This window comes from Atta colombica, unplaced genomic scaffold, assembly GCF_001594045.1.
Source record: "Atta colombica isolate Treedump-2 unplaced genomic scaffold, Acol1.0 scaffold189, whole genome shotgun sequence".
NCBI lineage: Eukaryota > Metazoa > Arthropoda > Insecta > Hymenoptera > Formicidae > Atta > Atta colombica.
In genome coordinates, this window is record NW_017259281.1 from 161,145 (window position 1) to 181,451 (window position 20,307).

The window sequence follows — 20,307 nt, forward strand, 5'->3', positions numbered from 1 at the left end:
ATTTTGCCTACGATGTTTGTCCGAAGAAGGACTCTAATTATGCGTTTCACAGAAAAAATTTCGTTTTATTTAACTTGATATTTTATTTAACTCGTTTGACTTTTATTTAACTCGTATTAACAGTGACTCAGTTTACTTACTGAGACGTGTCGTCAGTCCTTCGGTGATCTCCTGGGTCTCGAAACTCTTTTGCCGGGGTAGAGTTTTCTCTCTGACGACTTCCTTCGCCTCATCAACGTCGGGCATGTCGAGGTTGGAACTTGACACCTTTCTATATATCTCTGTCGTTGGCATTCTCTCTTTCGCTACCTCTGCGGATGGCTTAATGTTTTCAATGTTCTCCTCAGTGTTCTCCTCTTTTTTACCAGCAAGATCCTCAATCAAGGCTCCAAGAGTTATTGATTTCGATTTGTATCTCTCCTTCTCTTGCTGTTGCGTGTCACTTGTAGAATTTCTTCTGTTATCCTCCAAACTATCTCGACGGCTCACATAGCCACTGCTCTGTCTTCGGAGAACATCAGTAGTAGTCTGTGTCACAGTCTTTAGCGTACCCTCACCCTCTTCAAGGTACAATGCACTGTCTTTGCGTACTTCTTGGATATACTCCGGACTCGATAGTACTTTCGACGGGCCTGGCGCATCCGTCGATAATTGTTCAGTGTCAGAAGCATTTGTCGTCTTCGAAGTAGGTGAATTTGAGGGAGAACTATCGACCGCAGAACCTCTGAAAAAGAAGAAAATTGTTTTTTCATTCTATGATCTATTTTTACAATTATATCATAGAAGCATTAGAAACAATAGTAACAACATTTATATATTGCAACATTTCTTATCGACGGAATTTATTTGAACTGCGCAATACCATTTTTAACGATGTTATAAGCATTCAACGTCAAAATGCATTCTTCAAATCTTTTATTTATTTTGCGGTAACTCAGTAACAAAAATCTTAGAAACATTTTCAAAAAACAATTTGTAAGGAAAATTTTAAGTTTTCACTTTAAAAAGTTAAAAAGTTTCGTAAGTTTTCACAATAAAGAAATTGATCATAACTTTTTCTATTATAAAAAATCTATTATAAAAATCTATTATAAAAAATTGTATTTTTAATAATGCCCACGATTGTTTAACAATGAGAATTTTACGATAAGTAAAATTACTTTAAACTTCCGATAATATATCATATACCATTTATAAAATTCATAAGATTTTTTATCAAAGAATTATCCTCATATTACTGCGCCGTTGTTTAAAAGTGCAGAGCTCCAGCTCGATAACAAAATGTCAGACAACCAACGCGCGGTAGTGGATTATCGTTTATCGAGATAATCGGTACGATACTTGACGTCATTAAATAATTACGGAACGGGAAAAAGCGTCACCGATACGCTCCTTTAAATGGCCACGAACGATATATAAATAAGCTTTGACAATAAATAAGCTTTGACAATGCGGATGCAGTCTCATATGATTTAATACATGAACAATTCATTTATTGATTTGCTGATAACGAGGCACGTTGCTAAAAATGCTGAAAATCAAATTAAAAAATCGAGAATAGATTTTGATATTTTTTAAACGACCTCGTTCTTATTCTTGCATTTTTGCATTTAATTTTTTGTTTAATAATGTCTCTTAATTATATCCAAATTACATTCAGATAACCATAAATATATCTTTATAATTGTATTTCATATACTCTATTTATTGAAAAATAATTTATTCATTTTATTGCCAATAAAGGAATATATTTTGTTTATATGACTAATCGTACTTGCATATACTTAATCTCTTTTTCATTAAAAAATAGTCAAATATCCAATATACTATCAAATTAAATATTAATTACAATAAATCGGAGGTTTAATTAAATTATTTATATTTCACTTTGTTTCTATGAATTGTTTTATTCACGGAACAATTATACTTGTCTTAGTTTATCTTAAGATTCTCGATTAACCTTAGAAAATACATAATACACGACAAAATATCTATCTCACAAATAGTATTTATTTATTTGTGTTTAATAATATTTATACTATAGTATACTATAGTATACACACAATATATGCAAAACATTCATCAATTTCTTTCGACGTCAAATAAAGTTATATAAAATTCTCAGATTAAATCAATAGCTATGCGAACTGTGTAGTGACTAAGATAATAATTAAACATTAAATTGATCTTAAGGAGTCAAGCGATGACATTCTCATTAAATTCACGGAGTCTGATATAAATACGTGTTTATTCACGGCAAAAACGAGCAATCTGCAATTGAGATTTGTGTGATGTGGTCACACATTGAAACGCGAAAATATGAAATTTAAATAACAAATCAGCTCCATAGGTCACTGCTTGCTCCGAAATAAAGCGGAGCAGAAGAAGATAAAATCGTCGACGCGTATAAGATGAACTCACATTCTCTTCAATACAATAGTGACTAAGTTTCTTTTCATTCGTGTCATATGTGATAAGATCGGGAATATTTTTTACATTATGAAGTGAAGATGATTAAATAAAATATATTTAATAGATCTTGCGATATTAAATTTAATACGTTATCATGTAGTTATTTACGTCAAAAATTAAGCAACTTAACATTTTTGATGAAAAAAAGTATTATCCTTATATATTATATTCTGAAAAATGTTTGATCTACAAAAATTGAATTTACGATCTTTGAAACTTTCGCACAATTAGATAATAATGAAAAAAGTATACGTCTTTTTTATTTATTAATTATTTATACATATATATTAATATAATATATTAATATAATAATATTTAACATTAACTTTAACAAGAATCGCGTGACTATTACCTGGTAAAGATTAAATCTTTCCTTTGCGTGACGGTGCAACTTGTCAGAACTTCACTCTACCGTCTAGAGAAGCATGCGCTGTAATTTTACGTCTACATCGTAAGCATTTTTGCGGGTGTAAAAGTCGACAGTCAAAATATCGATAATACGCGATAGTCCATTTTTCATCCTTTATAGATGATGGAATAATGGAAGACGTAATGTTATGTACTTCGCAACACGCGAGGCGTCGCTTGCTGCCGTCTGATGCACCCAGAGAGTGAAGTGCGATTCGACACGAAGTGCTCGGTATGTGGATCAATTGTACGGTCCAAACTAGGCCAATGAATGCAATGGCGAGATGCAAGATCTGCATTCTTGCTGCCGCATAGACAAAGTTACATTAAACTCAAAATGTCCCTTCGATGTAAAGGGAATTGTGAGCAATAGCGTAGTCTGAGAAGATAGGCAAACTAGAAACAACTAATAAGAATCACATTTCTCTGACTCTATCAATCTTCTAAATTTATATTATTATGTATTAATAATAGATATATTTAACATAAACATTATATACTTTTTTGCTTGAAAGATATGATATTAAAATTTCTAAAAATTAAAAGAACAATTTCATGAAAATATTAATAAAAAAATCATTATCAGGCTGGTAGTGCGTATAAATAAATAGAGAATAGATAGATAAATAGATAGCTAAATAGATAGATAGATAGATCAATTTTCATAATTGAATTTAATTTAATTTTAGAAAATGCTTTTCTATATTTCTTTTCTGTAAAAATAAATATTTACGGAAATATTCATAATTTTAAATTATTATTTTTATTCTCTTAAAATTATTTGTAATTTTTCTTAAATTTTTACCTATATAGTAAAAAATTTTTTTAATCAAAATCCAAGACGGTTAATTTGCCATTTCTTAAATTTGTCATTTCTTTGCGGAATCAAATCCCATTGCTATAGTATCATGTGCTGAAACCTTCTTCAACAATTTGCTTACACAAGCGTATAGGGAATAGTTACGCGCATCATCGCTTACAAATACATCGAATAAGTCGAGTTCAACGCAAACCTATCAAACTATTCCTGTATTATTCACGCAAACTACATATTGGATTCAGAATTGTACACTGTAGTTTCTAATACTCCTTTAATTATAACTTTGACGTTTCAATATCAATTATTCTAACATAACAAAACGTGGTTTTAATTATCGTACTCTAATATTGAGAAATAAATAAACTGTTAGCAGTCTAAAATTAAACGTCAATAATTTTATTAAGTTTAAGTTTATTAAATATAAGTTTAATCATAATATTAGAGTAACTTAAATTATTATATAGTGTACTTAAATTATTATTAATACTAATATTAATTAAAATATCATTATGATTAATATTAAAATTTTAATCATGTAATATTTTTCAATAATGTGGAAATGAAAATATATTCTGCCCTTCTGTGATAATTACAATATATTTCCGTTTCTATATATAAATCGCGATTTTACATAGACATTATTTTGTAAAAAAAAATGTCTTGAAAAATTTGTTAAATTTACTCTTTATTGAAAACTTTAATTTAATCCCGTTAAGTATTATATTAGCATTTTCTTGATAGTCAATTTTTATAAGGTTCACATGTAAATTTTCAATAACTTCACATTCTGCGAGAAATGCGCCAAGTCGAAAAATTAGCCGCAAGAACATATATCACATGTTATCTAAAAAATGCACCATCGTACATCGAGGAGGCTGATCATTGCGAGTATCTACTTAACAATGTAAATAAGTTACGTAAAAAGAAGTTCGCAAAACTTCTGCGTATATAATATAATGGCTCGTAATTACACTAAAATTACTGTGTGAACTTCTCTAAATGCTCTTCGTAAATTTTCAAAATTCGTATAGCTTTCGTGAAAATGCATCTCGCAGTTCTGTAAGATTAAAAAAAGAATCTTCACACCTTTGCGTCGTGAGACAAGTTTTCATTTGTAATTAAATACATCTTTCGCGGAAAATAGTTCTTACATACACATTTTTTTGACACAAACGCATACATGTCTTGACAATCGGTTGTCATCTGTCAACAAGGAATATCGCTAGAACATACGTTCTGCAGAAAAACATTTAACACTCGATGAGATCATGAACGATCCGCGAATGCCAACGAGAAAACGCGAACATGCAGGTTTCGGTTTCAAATCGCGATCACCGGAAAAACTGGTATCCATTATTTATGTATGTGAAGCACGTACCACCGCGGAATGCGTATTTATCTGCATTTTGTCACCGTTGTATCCGCAACCGACCAACAAATGAGCGATATGCGCACGTATGCACTATAAATTACAATGCACTGTCAACGTAGCGCAGAGACAAGAATCGAGAGGCGCTAGATAACTCGAGAATCAAACAATTTGTCTACATTGTGGATTTTTCTCCTAAAATAGAGTAAACTTATTAGTAAGATGACCATCTTTAAAATGCAAAAAAAATATCTACTTTAATTTTGTTATCTTTAATAGTGTTATATTGGTACATATACCTTTCCGTCATACGGAAAGTTCAATAGTATTATATAGATACCAATACAATACTATTAAAGACAAATTTAAAGTGTTTTTTTTTTGCATTTTAAAGATGGCCATCTTACCCAAATTTACCTTAGATTTATTCTTTCATCTATAAATATGTTGATAATTATCTTGAGCATGATTCATGTGAAAGCTTTTTATCAATTTTTATCAATCTTTAGTTTCTTAATTTTTTTGCTGTATTATTTTTCTTTTAAAATTTATTTTTCTGTAGTAATACGTTTCTTTTGAGAATATTCCTTTATACGTTAAAATATTATTTTTCTTTCTCTCTGAGATCTTATTAATTTTGTTCTCTTAAGAAAAGAGATGAAAGCTTATTTAATGTAATTAAAAAACTCTCTATCAATGAAAATTTAATTCATCTTTAAGATAAAAGTTTAGCAAAAAGGTTAATATTTTTTATTATTTTATGATTTCGAAGATGGCGTGAAAAAAGATAATGTAAGGAAGAAAAAAGCAGGTAGATGTTAATAATGGGTGGAACAATCAGCTGGTTTTTACTGTCGCGCGGAGAAAGCGTAAGAAAACGTGAGACTTTCGCGTTCCTCCGGCAAATTGCGTAACGCAGAAATGATAAAAGTATGCCATCACTTCGAAACTGCATCGTTACTTGTAAAATGTAACATATGTCATATGTATTTCCATATATATCGCTCACAGGCAAATATTTTGTTATTATTATCCATTTTTGGCTGCGGCCAATATCGTAGAAATTGCGAAAACAAAAAAATAATGCGATAAGAACATTGTAACTTATAATAATCTTATCATGAAGTGTAGTAGTCGATTATTCAGCTTTTATTACTTAATGGTACTGAAAAACTGATAAGCATATTTACAACTGCACTTACGAAAAATTTGTTTTATTAAAACAAAATATGTTGACAAACATTGCATGTTTTTAATGTGTTGTTTATTTTTCATTAAATATTATTTATCTTTATTAGTTTTTATTCTCTAAATAAACTAAAGAAAATTAAAATTTTCTAGTAAATTAATTTCTAGTAAATTAATAACGCGTCTCGTTTATTTGTGTATTATCGTAAATCTCAGTTTCGTGAGATATAACATTTGATATACGTGATATCATGAATTACGTTTTTTTGTCCATATAATGAGACAATCACGAATGCTTGAAAGGTTTTTCTTGATTATTAAACTACTGATATAATGAATACTCATTTCTAAAAATAATTAATATAATATAAAGATTCTCATAATTACTTAGTGTCACGCTGATTTGATATCACGTGTAAAGCATTTCTTGGTAATGTTTTTAGTAATGTCTGTATTTTAATATGTATATATCTGAGCAGCAATAACAATTACGATTTTTTTCAATTATATTTTATGTAACGTAATATGATTTTGACGTTTATAAAGTTAAATGTTTGATTATACATATTATTGTTAATTAACTATTTTTGAGAATTACGTATAAATGTATATATAAATAAGAATATAACACAAAATATAATTGTCTTAAAAATGCATTTTACGTAGAGAACGAGTAAGCTATCAAAATTTAACTTTTAATATATCAGCATCTGCATATATTTTTTTGCGTGTCGAAAGAGTTTAAGCTTGCAATGGCTCAATTATCTTCAGTGACTTCTACCGAAATAATCGAAATAATTACGCAACGAAAGTTGAAGTTTTCGGTCGAAGAGAGGTTGTTAAGTTCACGATTGATCTGAACGTCTCTTAATTAGGATTTATATGGCATTAATCACGAGGCATTAATCAACTGCGAACGGTATGCCGAGAAAGTTCCAAATATTATTTGGCAAATAATTAATTATTTCAGCATACATGGTACGCATACATTTATATTTTTCCTTTATCTGAAGGATAAATGAGCCACAAGCCTGGCGTAATCAAGTGATGATGGTGGGTGGTGAACCAATATATTAATTAAACTGTAATTGCGTTGTGCGTACTTGCAGCGCATGTCACGCAACATGCTCGCTCATGCGAGTCTATAATAACAAATTGAGCACAAAATAACATACTTGCACACATTGTTTATTATAGAATTTATAAATGTTATTTATTTAGTGGCACAATTATCTCGAAAATATCCAATTTTAGAACTGCGCAAATATAATAGTCAATGCAATCAACGAGTTTTCTATATATTGAAAAATTTCATTGTAATTTAATAAATAAAACATGAGAGAGATGTATAAAATGATAATTGCACGATTATATTTCTACACTGACAATGAGAAAAAAGTTATTAACTTAATTAAATGCGTTTAGTTCATAATGATTATTTAGTTCAAATATTTATATTTTTAAATTAACAAAATCTTATAAATTAAAACATGTTATTTGCTTGAATTAATAAATATTTGCTTGATAACCCATGATCGTTACATTTAGTTGACTCAACTAATATTTTTTTGAAATAGCAACTTTTTTCTCAGTGTATGATTTTAACGATAAATCACGCTCGCAAATATGAAAATGATAAAAAAGATATTAATGTTTTGCAATTTTACATTATTGCATAATACGATATATTCATAAGAGTATTAAAATGCGAAGCGGAAAAGTTGACTGATAGCAGTTATACCTTTGACATTAAATCAAGCAGAGTCCATTAATTAATGTCATCCGCGTAATTCTAACTTTAAATTATTGAAAACTTCTGCAATGTCTATCGTTCAGGGTCAATATGTGAATCTATCTGGTCGCTGTGGAAAGTCGCAACTCCCAGGTCTCGTTCTGGCAAATATACTGTATTATTTGCTCCTGACATAAAACGAAGGTCTCAGGGAACTGTACATTACCGCTTTACGATACGTATACTATGTATACAGTCGGTACAGCAAATAATACAGTATATGATAAATCCTTTAAAGCATTGCCGTGCTATTTCTTATTCGCGCTGTTGATGTTCTGTGTCGTGACTTCCGACATGAATTTCCAAGAGAAACCTTGATAAGGACGAAGCTATCTTTTTTTTTTTTTTTACTGAACTTTACAAAAATCAGAATTCATAAATCCATTATTTTTCAAATATAATATAATATCTCTTAATAATGTCGGGATTAATTTTAATTGCTGATTTTTTTACTGGAATACTTAGGAATAATTTCTTCTATATTAAAACGTTATTCGTTATCGATAATTTTCAAGTAAGAACAGATATAAGGAGTCCATTGTAATTGAATATTTTTCGAGACTAATTGAATTACTTTACGTTCAAATTCATGTTGATTGTATATTTTCTTGAAAATTTATTTTCTAAAGTATTTACGTATAAAGATTAAAAATTTGTAATTGTATTGCAAATTCTTTATTCGATTTTAGAAATAGAATGATTAATAAAGTATATGTGCGACTGTCGTGAAAAAAAGAAATAACAGCAAAATAAATTCTTTGTAAGTTTCCATTTTTGTGCTGAAGCGAATAATGGTGACTGATATCGTAATTGATCGAACGAGTTCTACTGAAAGGTTTCGATCGGCGAATAATTCATAATCGAATATGTACCGAAACCTTTCTCTTTCTTTTTCTCTATCGATATTATATGAGTGTTTTATATAAAATTAAATGCGAATTGTATTAGGTACGCAATTGAAACTAAAAGAAAAAAAACAACGTATATTGACTTACATTTATTTGAATATTATATTAAAATTGAATATTATATTAAAGTAATATTTTTGCGTTTTTTTTTTTTAATTTTTGTGGATAATATCAAAGAAATAAAATTTCGAAAACTATAATTTTCAAAAGACATCGAATCTTATTAATAACTGTATCTTCTTTTAATTAATCATCTATCGATATAGGTATTCTATCGTCATTAAAAATATTATTAGTCTAGTGTATACATCCAAGTTTTTAAATACATGACGCATTATATGAAAATTATGTTGGATTATACATTTTTAAATTTTTCATTGGCATGTCTTCAAGATGTTTTACGTTGGCACGCAATGCGGAACCTTAATCGACGAACAAATTCCTCGTTCTTTCAATCATCGATCTTGCTATCCTCTACAAAAAGTTTTTCTGAAAGGGCACGAAATACTAAATGTGTCCTTGGCGAACTTTGGCCAGATGAGTTACTCGAGAAGCTTAAAGAAAGAGAATTTCATTAATTTTAGAAAAAGCAACGACGGAAGTAACACTTCTCTACAGAATGAGAGCTGAAAGATTTTGTTACGAATAGCCGATAAAAGTGAAAGCCTCACGTGAAAATTGTTAGTTAACTCTTACTGAAAAACTTTTATGTAGGTACCAATAGAATTTTTTTGCAAAACGAAAGAAAGCAAAAAATAAATTGTTAAATTGTTTTCATAAAAAAATTAGAGAAAAATCAACGAAGTATCTAATTCAACATGTAATCAACATCTATTTGTTTTAATCAGAAATTTTATAAATTATATAAAAATAATTAATTTATATAAAATTAAAATATCATATTTTGTATTTATCACTATTTCTTGAATGTTTTTAAGTTTTAACTGAAATAGATTGACATTGAATTATATTCTACATGTATATAATAGCGATAATTTTAATATCAACATTCATGCATAATATCTGTGTTTTTATAAGTATTTTATCAATACATAATTCGATCTCGGATGTTTTTAAAGTTTTTATTTCACCAGTCTCGTGTATTGATAAGCGTTGGTAAGGGATAATTGACTTATTATAATTTGTGAAAAGAAATTATTTCTTAAGAGAGAAACTGAATCTTATTAATTAATATATTTCGTTTCGTTAAACAATATATTTGATCACAACAGATATCTCTCGTGATCCGATTTATTCGAATTTCAAATCTGGATTACACATGTGTGCTTTTTTCTAATTATATTTCTAATTATATCTTCTGCAAATCATATAGTTTATCTTTTTTTTTTGTAAACATTGTCAAAATGGACATTTACAGAAAAACTTTGCTCTTGTATTTCTATTTTGTAAATGCTACATGAAAAATACGATGAACTTTTATTTTATATGAATAAAATATTAGTCACTTGTGAATGTGCCTGTAAAAGTAACAGAGATAACAATATTTTTGCAATAATATATCATCTACGGAATGAAATACGGTCATTTCTAAATTAGGAGTTACTACTGGAATATTCAATTCTGATAAAAATTAAAATTTTAATAAACACTGTAAATATTCCAAGAAGTAACTATTTTGATATTTCATATAATTTTAAATATCTTATAATTTCAAATTTCTGTAAAAACGTATATTACACAGCCTGATATTTCTGAAAGACAATTCATTAGTTCTTGCAACAATTCAGACAGAATTATTTAAACGTCAATCATAATTCAATTATGATAAAAGAGAAGAGACTGTCACAAAAAGAGTATATCTCTTACGATAACAATGTTAAGTTTAGCATAATGTAGCTGGGCGAATCGAGTCAAGAGGAAGGAGAGGAGACTGAAGTGTCTCTTGCTGGCTATTAGTCAGTTACTAACATGACGGTGTCTCGACTAATGGCGTTATTAACGACACAGTTGTGTACGTGACTCCCTGTAGTTTCCGTATCATTTTCATGCATTGTTACACCGTTATGCATCAACGATCGATATCATTCGCAATTAGAGGGACGTGTCATTTTTTGCATAGAGATCACGAAATGCCTTTTTTTGCTTGAAGAAGAGATGTTCTCTTGTTAATTACGTAATTGATAGATTGAAGAGAATTTTTTTAAAATGTCTTGTAAGAAAATATATAATATTAAATATATATAATATTAAAGAAGAAATTATTTTTTAATGTATCTCTAATTAATTTAAAATGAAATAATGGAGGAAACTAGTTATATATGTTTTGGAATATTCCTCGTGTCTATTAATAATATTTATAATAAGAAATAAAGAAAAATTTAGTTTTTTGGCATGTTGATTTTATCTCACTTTAAATAATCAGCAAATTGTTTTCCTCCAGATAAACAAAAGGTTCTAAAAGAACAAAAATTGTTTTCTGTCATATTGAATAGAGCAAGGAATTGCAATAAAAAAATTTTATCTATTTTGAATGAAATATATATTTAACTTCATTGTTTACCGCTATAAAATAAAATTCGTGAAGTTAATAAGAAACAATGGAAACAACTGTACGAAAATCCAAAGCGAGATCCTAACCACGGAAGAAATTGAAAAAATTGAAATAGAATGAATCTATTTTCTTCATAGTAATAGTCAACACCAAAGCGTTTTAATTAATATGATGAAATACAAGTTCATGGAGATTCGATAATTGCATTACTTTCATGAATCATTACAATAAATTACACAAACGATTGATTAATCATTAATTCTTAATTATGAATATTGTTTTCATAACATTTTATTTGATGTCATAACTTAAAACGAGCAAGATAGAATGATTGCTCGAATCATGGAAATAAAAATTTCTACAATAATTTTCATTATTGCAAAAGAGAAGAGATTGCGTTTTACAAATATCTTCCATCATAAATTTCATAAATTTTGGAATTATTATAATTTATGATTATATTTGATCCATAAATTTGTATGCATTTTGTAAATGCGTCCATATGTATATTCTATTTAACAACCCAAATTCTAGTATCGACATTATCGGACACAGATATCACGGTCGATGGTATTGTTCACTTCAAAATTACACACGATTTTGTTAAATGGAGATGCACTGCGTGCACAAACGCATATATCTTCGGAGTATGACATTTCGAACTGCGATCGCGTGCATCATTTCTATTCCTTTTACCCTTACCGGTAGACTGAATTAATGATGCATCGCGCTGTCGACCAGTACATTCGTTTGTGACTATCGTCGACAAAAACCGATATTGCGATTCGATCGATTTCGATGCACGTTGCACATGAAGCACGTTTTAGACTATAAATGACCTCGCGATACGTACGTCGCCGGTCTAGTCGGCTTGTAGCGAAGTCACTTTAAATTAATCATGTCCCTTCGATACAATTGGTTTAACATTTCTAGTTGCTTCGTATTTCCTTAAATCGATTACACCTCCAGTCTAGTCTACGTTCGATTTTGCAGAATCATCGCGCTGTTAGCATTTTTCTAGTTTATCTAAAATGTCTGTGCTTTTATATAACAAAATTTCATTTTTCTGTTTCGCCGTCGTTAATTTATTTGTTTATTATGCAAATGTAAAGCAGTTTTTGAAATAATGAATTGAATATTAAAATTAAAGCGCTACCGTTACAATTAAATTTTAGATTCGCTATAGTTATAATACTCTTTATCTATTATGCAAATATTTGTGCGTTATAATTATCTTCTAGCATTTAATATACATTAGGTGTTTATGGTAGGTACAGGATGAATTGCGTATTGATCGGATTTAAAGTGATTAATAATTCAATTAATTATTATGCATTGTTAAATGCATTTAATCGTACCAATCTGTTGCGTTTCTTCCGTTTTGACTTAGAATGTTATGCGAAATAAACATGCATTTATATGCTTTATTTATGAAATTTAAATTACAATAATTTATGTTAGCATCAAACAATTGTTAGTATCAAAGAAGTATAAAAAGTTTGAAAATATTCGTAATTAATGACAATATCCATTTTAATATTTAAATTTCTATTATTAAATAATTAACATTATTATTTACAATCTTATCATTCAGTAGAATTAAAGTGTTTCATTAAATAAAATATAACTTCCATAAGTTGATGTTTCGCATTTCTTTATAGTTGTCGGCGATGCATCAGCACGTAATCCTCGTATCGAAATGACGTAGTAATTCTCTGCAGTTTGCCGCAACACGAATTAATTATATACGTATTAATCGGTGAGACTACTCGTTATGTCCGAACTATACATTTTATCACATTATAGATAGACCTAAGCGCGTATAATTCATGACGTCTTTAAAGTTGGGATTGAATTAATAATTACTAATTGATCTCGCAATCAACATTACCCTTTGTATCACGACGAAGTTGATTATAGTCAGATCGTTACACAATGCTATTACACTTGTTCGTAACTGCGTGAAGTTTAAACTTCTGAAGCATGAATTACGTGCGTCGAGCTTATCCAATTTAGAGTTCACGATTTATACGATAGAAGGATTTTTTACAGAAGAGTTTATGTATGATTGTAAAGATAAAAACTTTTTTGCATTCACAATGTTGAATATAATTTTGTTTGCATATGATAAATAACAAATAAAAAAAGAGTCTCGTGGAAATAGAACGTTTTTAATTGAGAAGTTTTTAATTCAATAAAAATTTATTTTCATAACAGACTCTTGAAACAATAATTCATATTATATTTATATACAATAATTATTTATTATTCGAATTATTCATGTTAATTTTCAACACATATTTTCAAGCACATAAATAATTACTTGAAAAATATTAAAACAATAATGTTTAGTTATTCTAAGAATTATGAATTTACGAATAATTTGTGAATTATGATTATAATAGACAATTATCACATTCTTTAATTATTCTTAATTTTTTGATCTTTTGAACAAAAAAGAATTAAAAAAAATATTTCTGATATATTATGTAACTTTATTTTTTTAATTTGAATTATAAAAATCACTGCATTTTTTTAAATGATAAAAATTGTATTTATTTGCATAATGGAATAAACAGACCATCCATTAGATATAATTTCAATATATTATTTATGTATAGAGTTTATATTGAAATCTCGCTACTTTTCTCTTTTTTTATATAAAGATTTCTTACCTATCAAAATTATCTTCAACTGCATGCGCCAATTGCATCGACCTACCGTCGCACTTCACCTAATAGTCCACAAATATTCATCAATTCATCGGAATGAGTTCTTCTCCGATTAATTTCTGATCAATACTTTTCTTTCAAGTATTTTGTTCGCTTGAAAGTATCGGCACGTAGTCGCACGTGATATTTAATTAAAGCTGCGAAAGAATCAATCGGACCACGGTTAAATTTATTGCGAGTAAAATTTAAGAAAGAAGAAAAAGATAAAAACTGCATCCGATTTCCGACGCGCACTTTGTTTCCGCTTCGGATTTCGGAGACGAACTCGTCCGCTCAACCGCGTTGCTCTTCGTTCCGACCGCCAACTACATGCAGCTCTAGCGGAGTTTGGACCGCGTGCATTTCCCACCACCTCTTCTCCACATCGTCGTAGCCACCACCTTTCGAGCTGACACTCCAGTCGTATGTTGTAGCCGTCTGCTCCGTTCTGATCTCGAGTTGCGTAATAAAGATAGATAGGGAAGAGAGATAGAGAGAAAGAAAGGTGCAATATCCGTAATAGGATTCTTTTGCCTGATCTGTTCGATTTGAAATATGGAAGAATATGAATATGCAAAACATTATTTTTATAACTTTGACAATTGACAATTGATACATTTTTTCAGTGAAATTTGACAATTATTAACTTTAGTCAACGTTTCGTGATTAATAAAGAAAAAAAAGACTTAAAATTATAAATATTGTATTATAAAATTTATTTACCATTATAAAAAGTATTTAATAATCAAAAAAAAGTTTCTTTAAAAATTATTCGAGTTTAATGATAGATAAAAAAAAAGAATATATTTCTTAATAACTTATTTTTTTATCCTTGAATATGTTCAACGAATAATCTCGCAAGAGATATGCAAATATTTTCGAATGACTAGATTTACATAGACGATGAACGATTGAGCATAAGCGAGTGTTTCCCTTGCAAATTTATTATTCGACTTTTGTGTTTAGTGCCCTTTTGACGCTCGCCTGGTTCGGACGTGCCTGAACTCGATTCTGATCCATAATGATCTTCTGGATGGTAGAAAGGTTTGGTATCTGTTGGATCTTTCGACCAGTCTGGCCTGCGTCATTTCTATAGCGATGTATTTCCATGTGGTACATATGTATATTGAGAAGTATAGGGACGTGTGTGGGTGCACATTTGAGTTCTTAAATCTTGCTGTTTGGAGAATGCAGTTCTTTTATTCGATGATCTGTGAATGTCATTTCTGGGAACTCTCATTTGGTAAATACTCTTGTATCGCGATATAAATATACTCGAAGGTTACTTGAAATTAGGAAGATTATTTTTGCAGCCACTTCCGAATAATTTGTTAGAAGTTCTGTAGTGAGGAACTTTTTGGAAGAAAGTTTTTGGATAGAGAATATGTATTTTTCGCGTAACATTCCTCAGTGACTCGGAAGTAATTACTTCGCAGCAATACCTCGGTAAGAGAGTCGCAAAAGAATCGGTTTAAGACGCACAAGGAATATCAAAATGTATCGATACGGCAAGAATGGCTATGCAGTTTTGCTAGAAAAAAGGGATAATTCATAACTTTGACCTTCCTGGCAATATGCCACTTAATAGAAAACGCTGTCATTATTGCATCTATTATATCATAGCGATGTAAATTACGCTGATACATCCTGTTGGCAATCATCTATCTTATACAATTTAAATTATCGATATTTACGGGTACAATGCCAAACATATTGATCATATAATTAATCACGGAAGTGATGTTCGACTTGCGTATAATTTAAAAAAAATATATGCAAAAAACTTTAATTTTATAAAACAACTAAATATAATTAAATACAAATTAAATAATAAAAATAATGTTTCAAAATAAAGTTTTATCGTAATATCAATTTGTTGAAGTACATTTTTAAATATTTGGTATTATTCAGAATATTATAACATACTTGATTATAAACATCAAGAAAGAAAATTAAATTAAAGAATAATTATTAATAAATTATTGAAATCGAAAAAGAAAATCTTGAACAGTAATTTATTTATAATAAAAATTGGTGATGATATAATGACTTGTGGCTAATGTAAAAAAAATTAATAAGTATTAATAAACAAGTATTCAAACAGATAATCGATCGATTTTTGAATAAATAATCATACATTAATGATCATTATATTATATAACCATTTGCATAATTATTACAAATATAAAAAATTACATATTTTATTAATGTACGAGATATTAGCATAAATTTCTAAAATAAGACGTCATTTAAAAGAGAGATTATTAATACTACTAATAATTTCTGAGAATTTTTTCTCACAAAACTGCAGAGAACGGCCGTGTATAAAAAATGATCGTCGGTATAATATAGCTATTTATATATCTATCCTTCAATAAAACTACTACTTACTTACTACTACTTACTATTATATGTATATCTGACTAACTATGCCGCATTGTACTTCCTATGTGTGATAATTATTAGCGTCAGCGCCACAAACTTCCTTTTGCATTTCCATGATTAACAACTTGTGCATAGACAGTTACGTTACTACGTAATATCTTCTCGGTTGTTTAAATCTATTCTGAGTTTTAGGGAAGAAAGATTTAAGGATTTTCGTAGTTCTAATGCATGAAGTTTCATTATCAGTTTACTTCTTGCACACTTCGTTACAATTCGAAAAGTTTCGGAGAAGGTTATCCGATCTAATTTGCAGTTAAATTTTCGAGCGAATTTCCGATTTCGATAAACAATGCAGTATTTCTGAGGTTTTATTATGCAAACTTTGCGAAGAATATTTTACATGGAGAAAAAGAAATTTAACTATTTTATAAATTAAAAATTATCTTTCAATGAAATGCTCTTTTCGACAAATTCCGAAAATAATTCGCTTTGTGCACATCTGAGTGTGACAGTATATTGCGCAATATACTGGCAAAGTTCAAAACCTCTAAACTAAGATAATTTGAGAATATGTATAATTTTCGCGACAAAAGTTCCGCAGTTTCATGCAATAATTGGGAATGTAATATGAGAACTGAAATTAATTTAATTTAGTGTTACAGGATAAAATTAATTAATATAACGAAACTCATGTAAAAGCGATAATTTCATGAAAATAAACTTTTCATAGTAATTATAGCTCTTACCTATGTATAATAAAATGAATACAGATTCCAATTTATTATAATTCAATATAACGATATGTTTTTTTGTTCTTTTTCTTAAATGATTGCCAGTAGTTAATTATTGATAACGATACTGTAAGCTATAAAAGAAATATTAATATCTAAAAAGAGACTTGAAAGAGAGAGAGAGAGAAAAAGAGAGAGAAAGAGAGAGAGAGAGAGAGAGAGAGAGAGAGAGAGAGAGAGAGAGAGAGAGAGAAAGAGAGAGAAAGAGAGAAAGAGAAGCGATCAGTTTTTAATCAACTTCTAAAGGCTCAAACGAAATAATTCATTCGCGATCCATCTAGTCCATGAAATCGAATTTTCATATTCCGGTAAATTTCTTTTAAACTCTGGACTCTCTATTACAGTGTAAAAGTGATATTTTCCGCGAAAGATAAAAACGCATCATATTACACATACGCTTATGGTATTCAAAATGAGATGATATCTCGAAGGGTCTCATGTTGACCTTTTACCTATTCAGTTTCATAAAAAAATACCAAAATAATTATCGTATTAATATGAAATTAAAATCTTTATTGAAATTAAAATCTGTCCTCTATATTGGTTTATTTTTTTACCATTTATTCATCTAGTTTTAATATTTACTTTGTGAAGATAGCAAAAATGAGATATAACAATAGTATTTTTGAATTTTTAAGTAAGTAAATTTTAAGCAGTTCCAAATTCGTAGAATTTACATCAGTATGTCAAACAAGTGGCGATACAATGAGAGATAAAGAAAGAGAGTGACACAAGTCTGGTATTCTAGAATTTAATCTCTCGGTATTCTGACAAACTGCGGCTTCTGTAATGAAAGCGTGCATTGCCTGCAGGAAAATTTGAATAAGGCAAAAGACGAGGAGGAGAACTACTTGACGAAAGATATTATATTATATAAGAAGAGACTGCCATAATTTCAAGTCAGAACCATTGAAGCCTCTTTGTAGCTCGAATTTCATTGACTTTACGATGACGATAGTCGCGCGATTTTTTGTGATCTTTTAACATGTATTAAATTGAATTATGACTTTAGTCTCAAGCTTTGAAGTGTATCTATTTTTATCTTAAGATAATTACACATTTATAATTGAAAGGAATATTTATGTATCTAGAAATATTTAGTTTTTGGCGGTATTTTTGGTACACTGTTAGAAATGTAACCACGAGCTTTATTTACATGTAAATGAAGCTCACAATTATGAACAAAATTATTTAATAAAAGCAATAATTTAACTGAACATTAAGTTACAGTAGTATTTAAATAATAATAAATGAACGTGTACATTAAATTTATGAAATTTAATGTACTTTTCACAAATTTTATAAAAAGTACATTAAATTTCATAAATTTTCAAAAATACATTAAATTTCGTATATACATGAATACTTTTCACAGTTATAAATACATTAAATTTATGTAATGTCATAAATTATATTCAAATTATGTAACTTAAAAGTATATTAAATTTCATGAAATTTTTAACAGTGTAGATACACAAATATCTTTGAAGCATCTTTAATTTTCAGTACAATTTCTGATAAAGTGTATACATTTTGAAGATAAGAATTCTTCAAAATTACTTTACATAAAAAAAAAATCTTTCAGTTAAAGCTGTTTATTCTGATGAATTAAGATTTTTTTTCAAAAGAAAATCTTTACTTACGTAAATGTTAATCAAGAAACAGCTTATATACTTTTATTATTTTTCTCGCATTTTTATCAATATCTTCATATCTTTATAATTCTCGCCTTTCAAAACTCTTGTATATACGTAGAGAGCTCTCGTAATTGTATACCACGACTATAGAGGAAATCAGATACCGATTCGATCAATTTCTATTGAAGGGACAGCGCTCTTTGAAGAACATACAAAGTTTTCGAATATATTTCATGTATATTACACCGGTTGATTGTGCGCTGATGCATCAAATGATGCTTTACCATAGTGTTCTTCACATATTTCCGATTAAGTATCTTCTCAAAAATTCGTTTGTCTCTGATGTGTTGATCGATTTATTATTGCGACGTGAATAGAATGCAAAAAATTTCAACGGATGTAAACTTTTAGATAGATATGATAAAATCGTAATTTGTAAAATTGCTGATACTATATGTATGATTTATGCGTAAGTTGAGAGGAAACTAGAGTAGGCAATATACACATTCATTAACAAAAATTAGCCTTTCGATGCCATACTAGGAGAATAACACTTGAATCTAGCATATTCAACTAATTCTATTGTTTATAATTTTTACAAAAATGAACATATTGTAAAAAGAGTGTGAAGTTTCCGGATATTAGAAGCAACAATGGGGTTTTATTTTTGGTATCGTTTTATCTCGTTTGAGAAATAGCAATGAAAACTCGGCGGTGCTCATTGCAAAAGTGCGCGTCAGATGCAGGCTGATCCACCCGTAAATGAAAAGCTCGGCTTTGATGCGCTCCAGCGAACCGAAAGTTCTGCGAGTGCAAGCTCAACGAAGCGCAAGAACTGACGATTTTTCGTGCACGCGGTTAAATCTCGCGCACTTTTTATCCTCTTTCTATGCCTCATGTATTTTCTATCATTTTTCCCAAATTTCTTTCGTAACTGTCTTACCTCTTATCAAATTGTCAAGACTGATGACAAAATTGTTCTTCTCGAGAATCGAATTTTTGAAAGAAAATAAAAGTATATTTTAATATGAAACGTCATACTGAATGACATCGAACATTATTTTCATACAAAATATTTGCCATATACATGCACGTAAAATGGAATGTGAAATGTTATTCATTTTACTGTAAGAGTTCTCCCCCTCCCAAGAGATCATGAGATAAATTAAATACATATAGTGAACACTTCATTTATTAATAACAATCTTTCAAATTTTTACAATGCATTCTATATATAATTTGTATTCTATATATAATTTTGTCAATAAAAAATTTTATATAAGAAAAATGTAATATGATACATTATAATATATT

At 28.9% G+C, this 20,307-nt stretch overlaps 1 protein-coding gene across 1 annotated transcript in view; it reads right to left on the minus strand.

Moving 5' to 3' along the window:
• LOC108686773 (probable serine/threonine-protein kinase mkcB) overlaps nt 1-20,307 on the minus strand; it is a 74,508-nt gene that overhangs the window by 26,639 nt on the left and 27,562 nt on the right. The window contains 1 exon segment of the mRNA XM_018192236.1: nt 141-724. Coding sequence (XP_018047725.1) covers nt 141-724 — 584 coding nt within the window.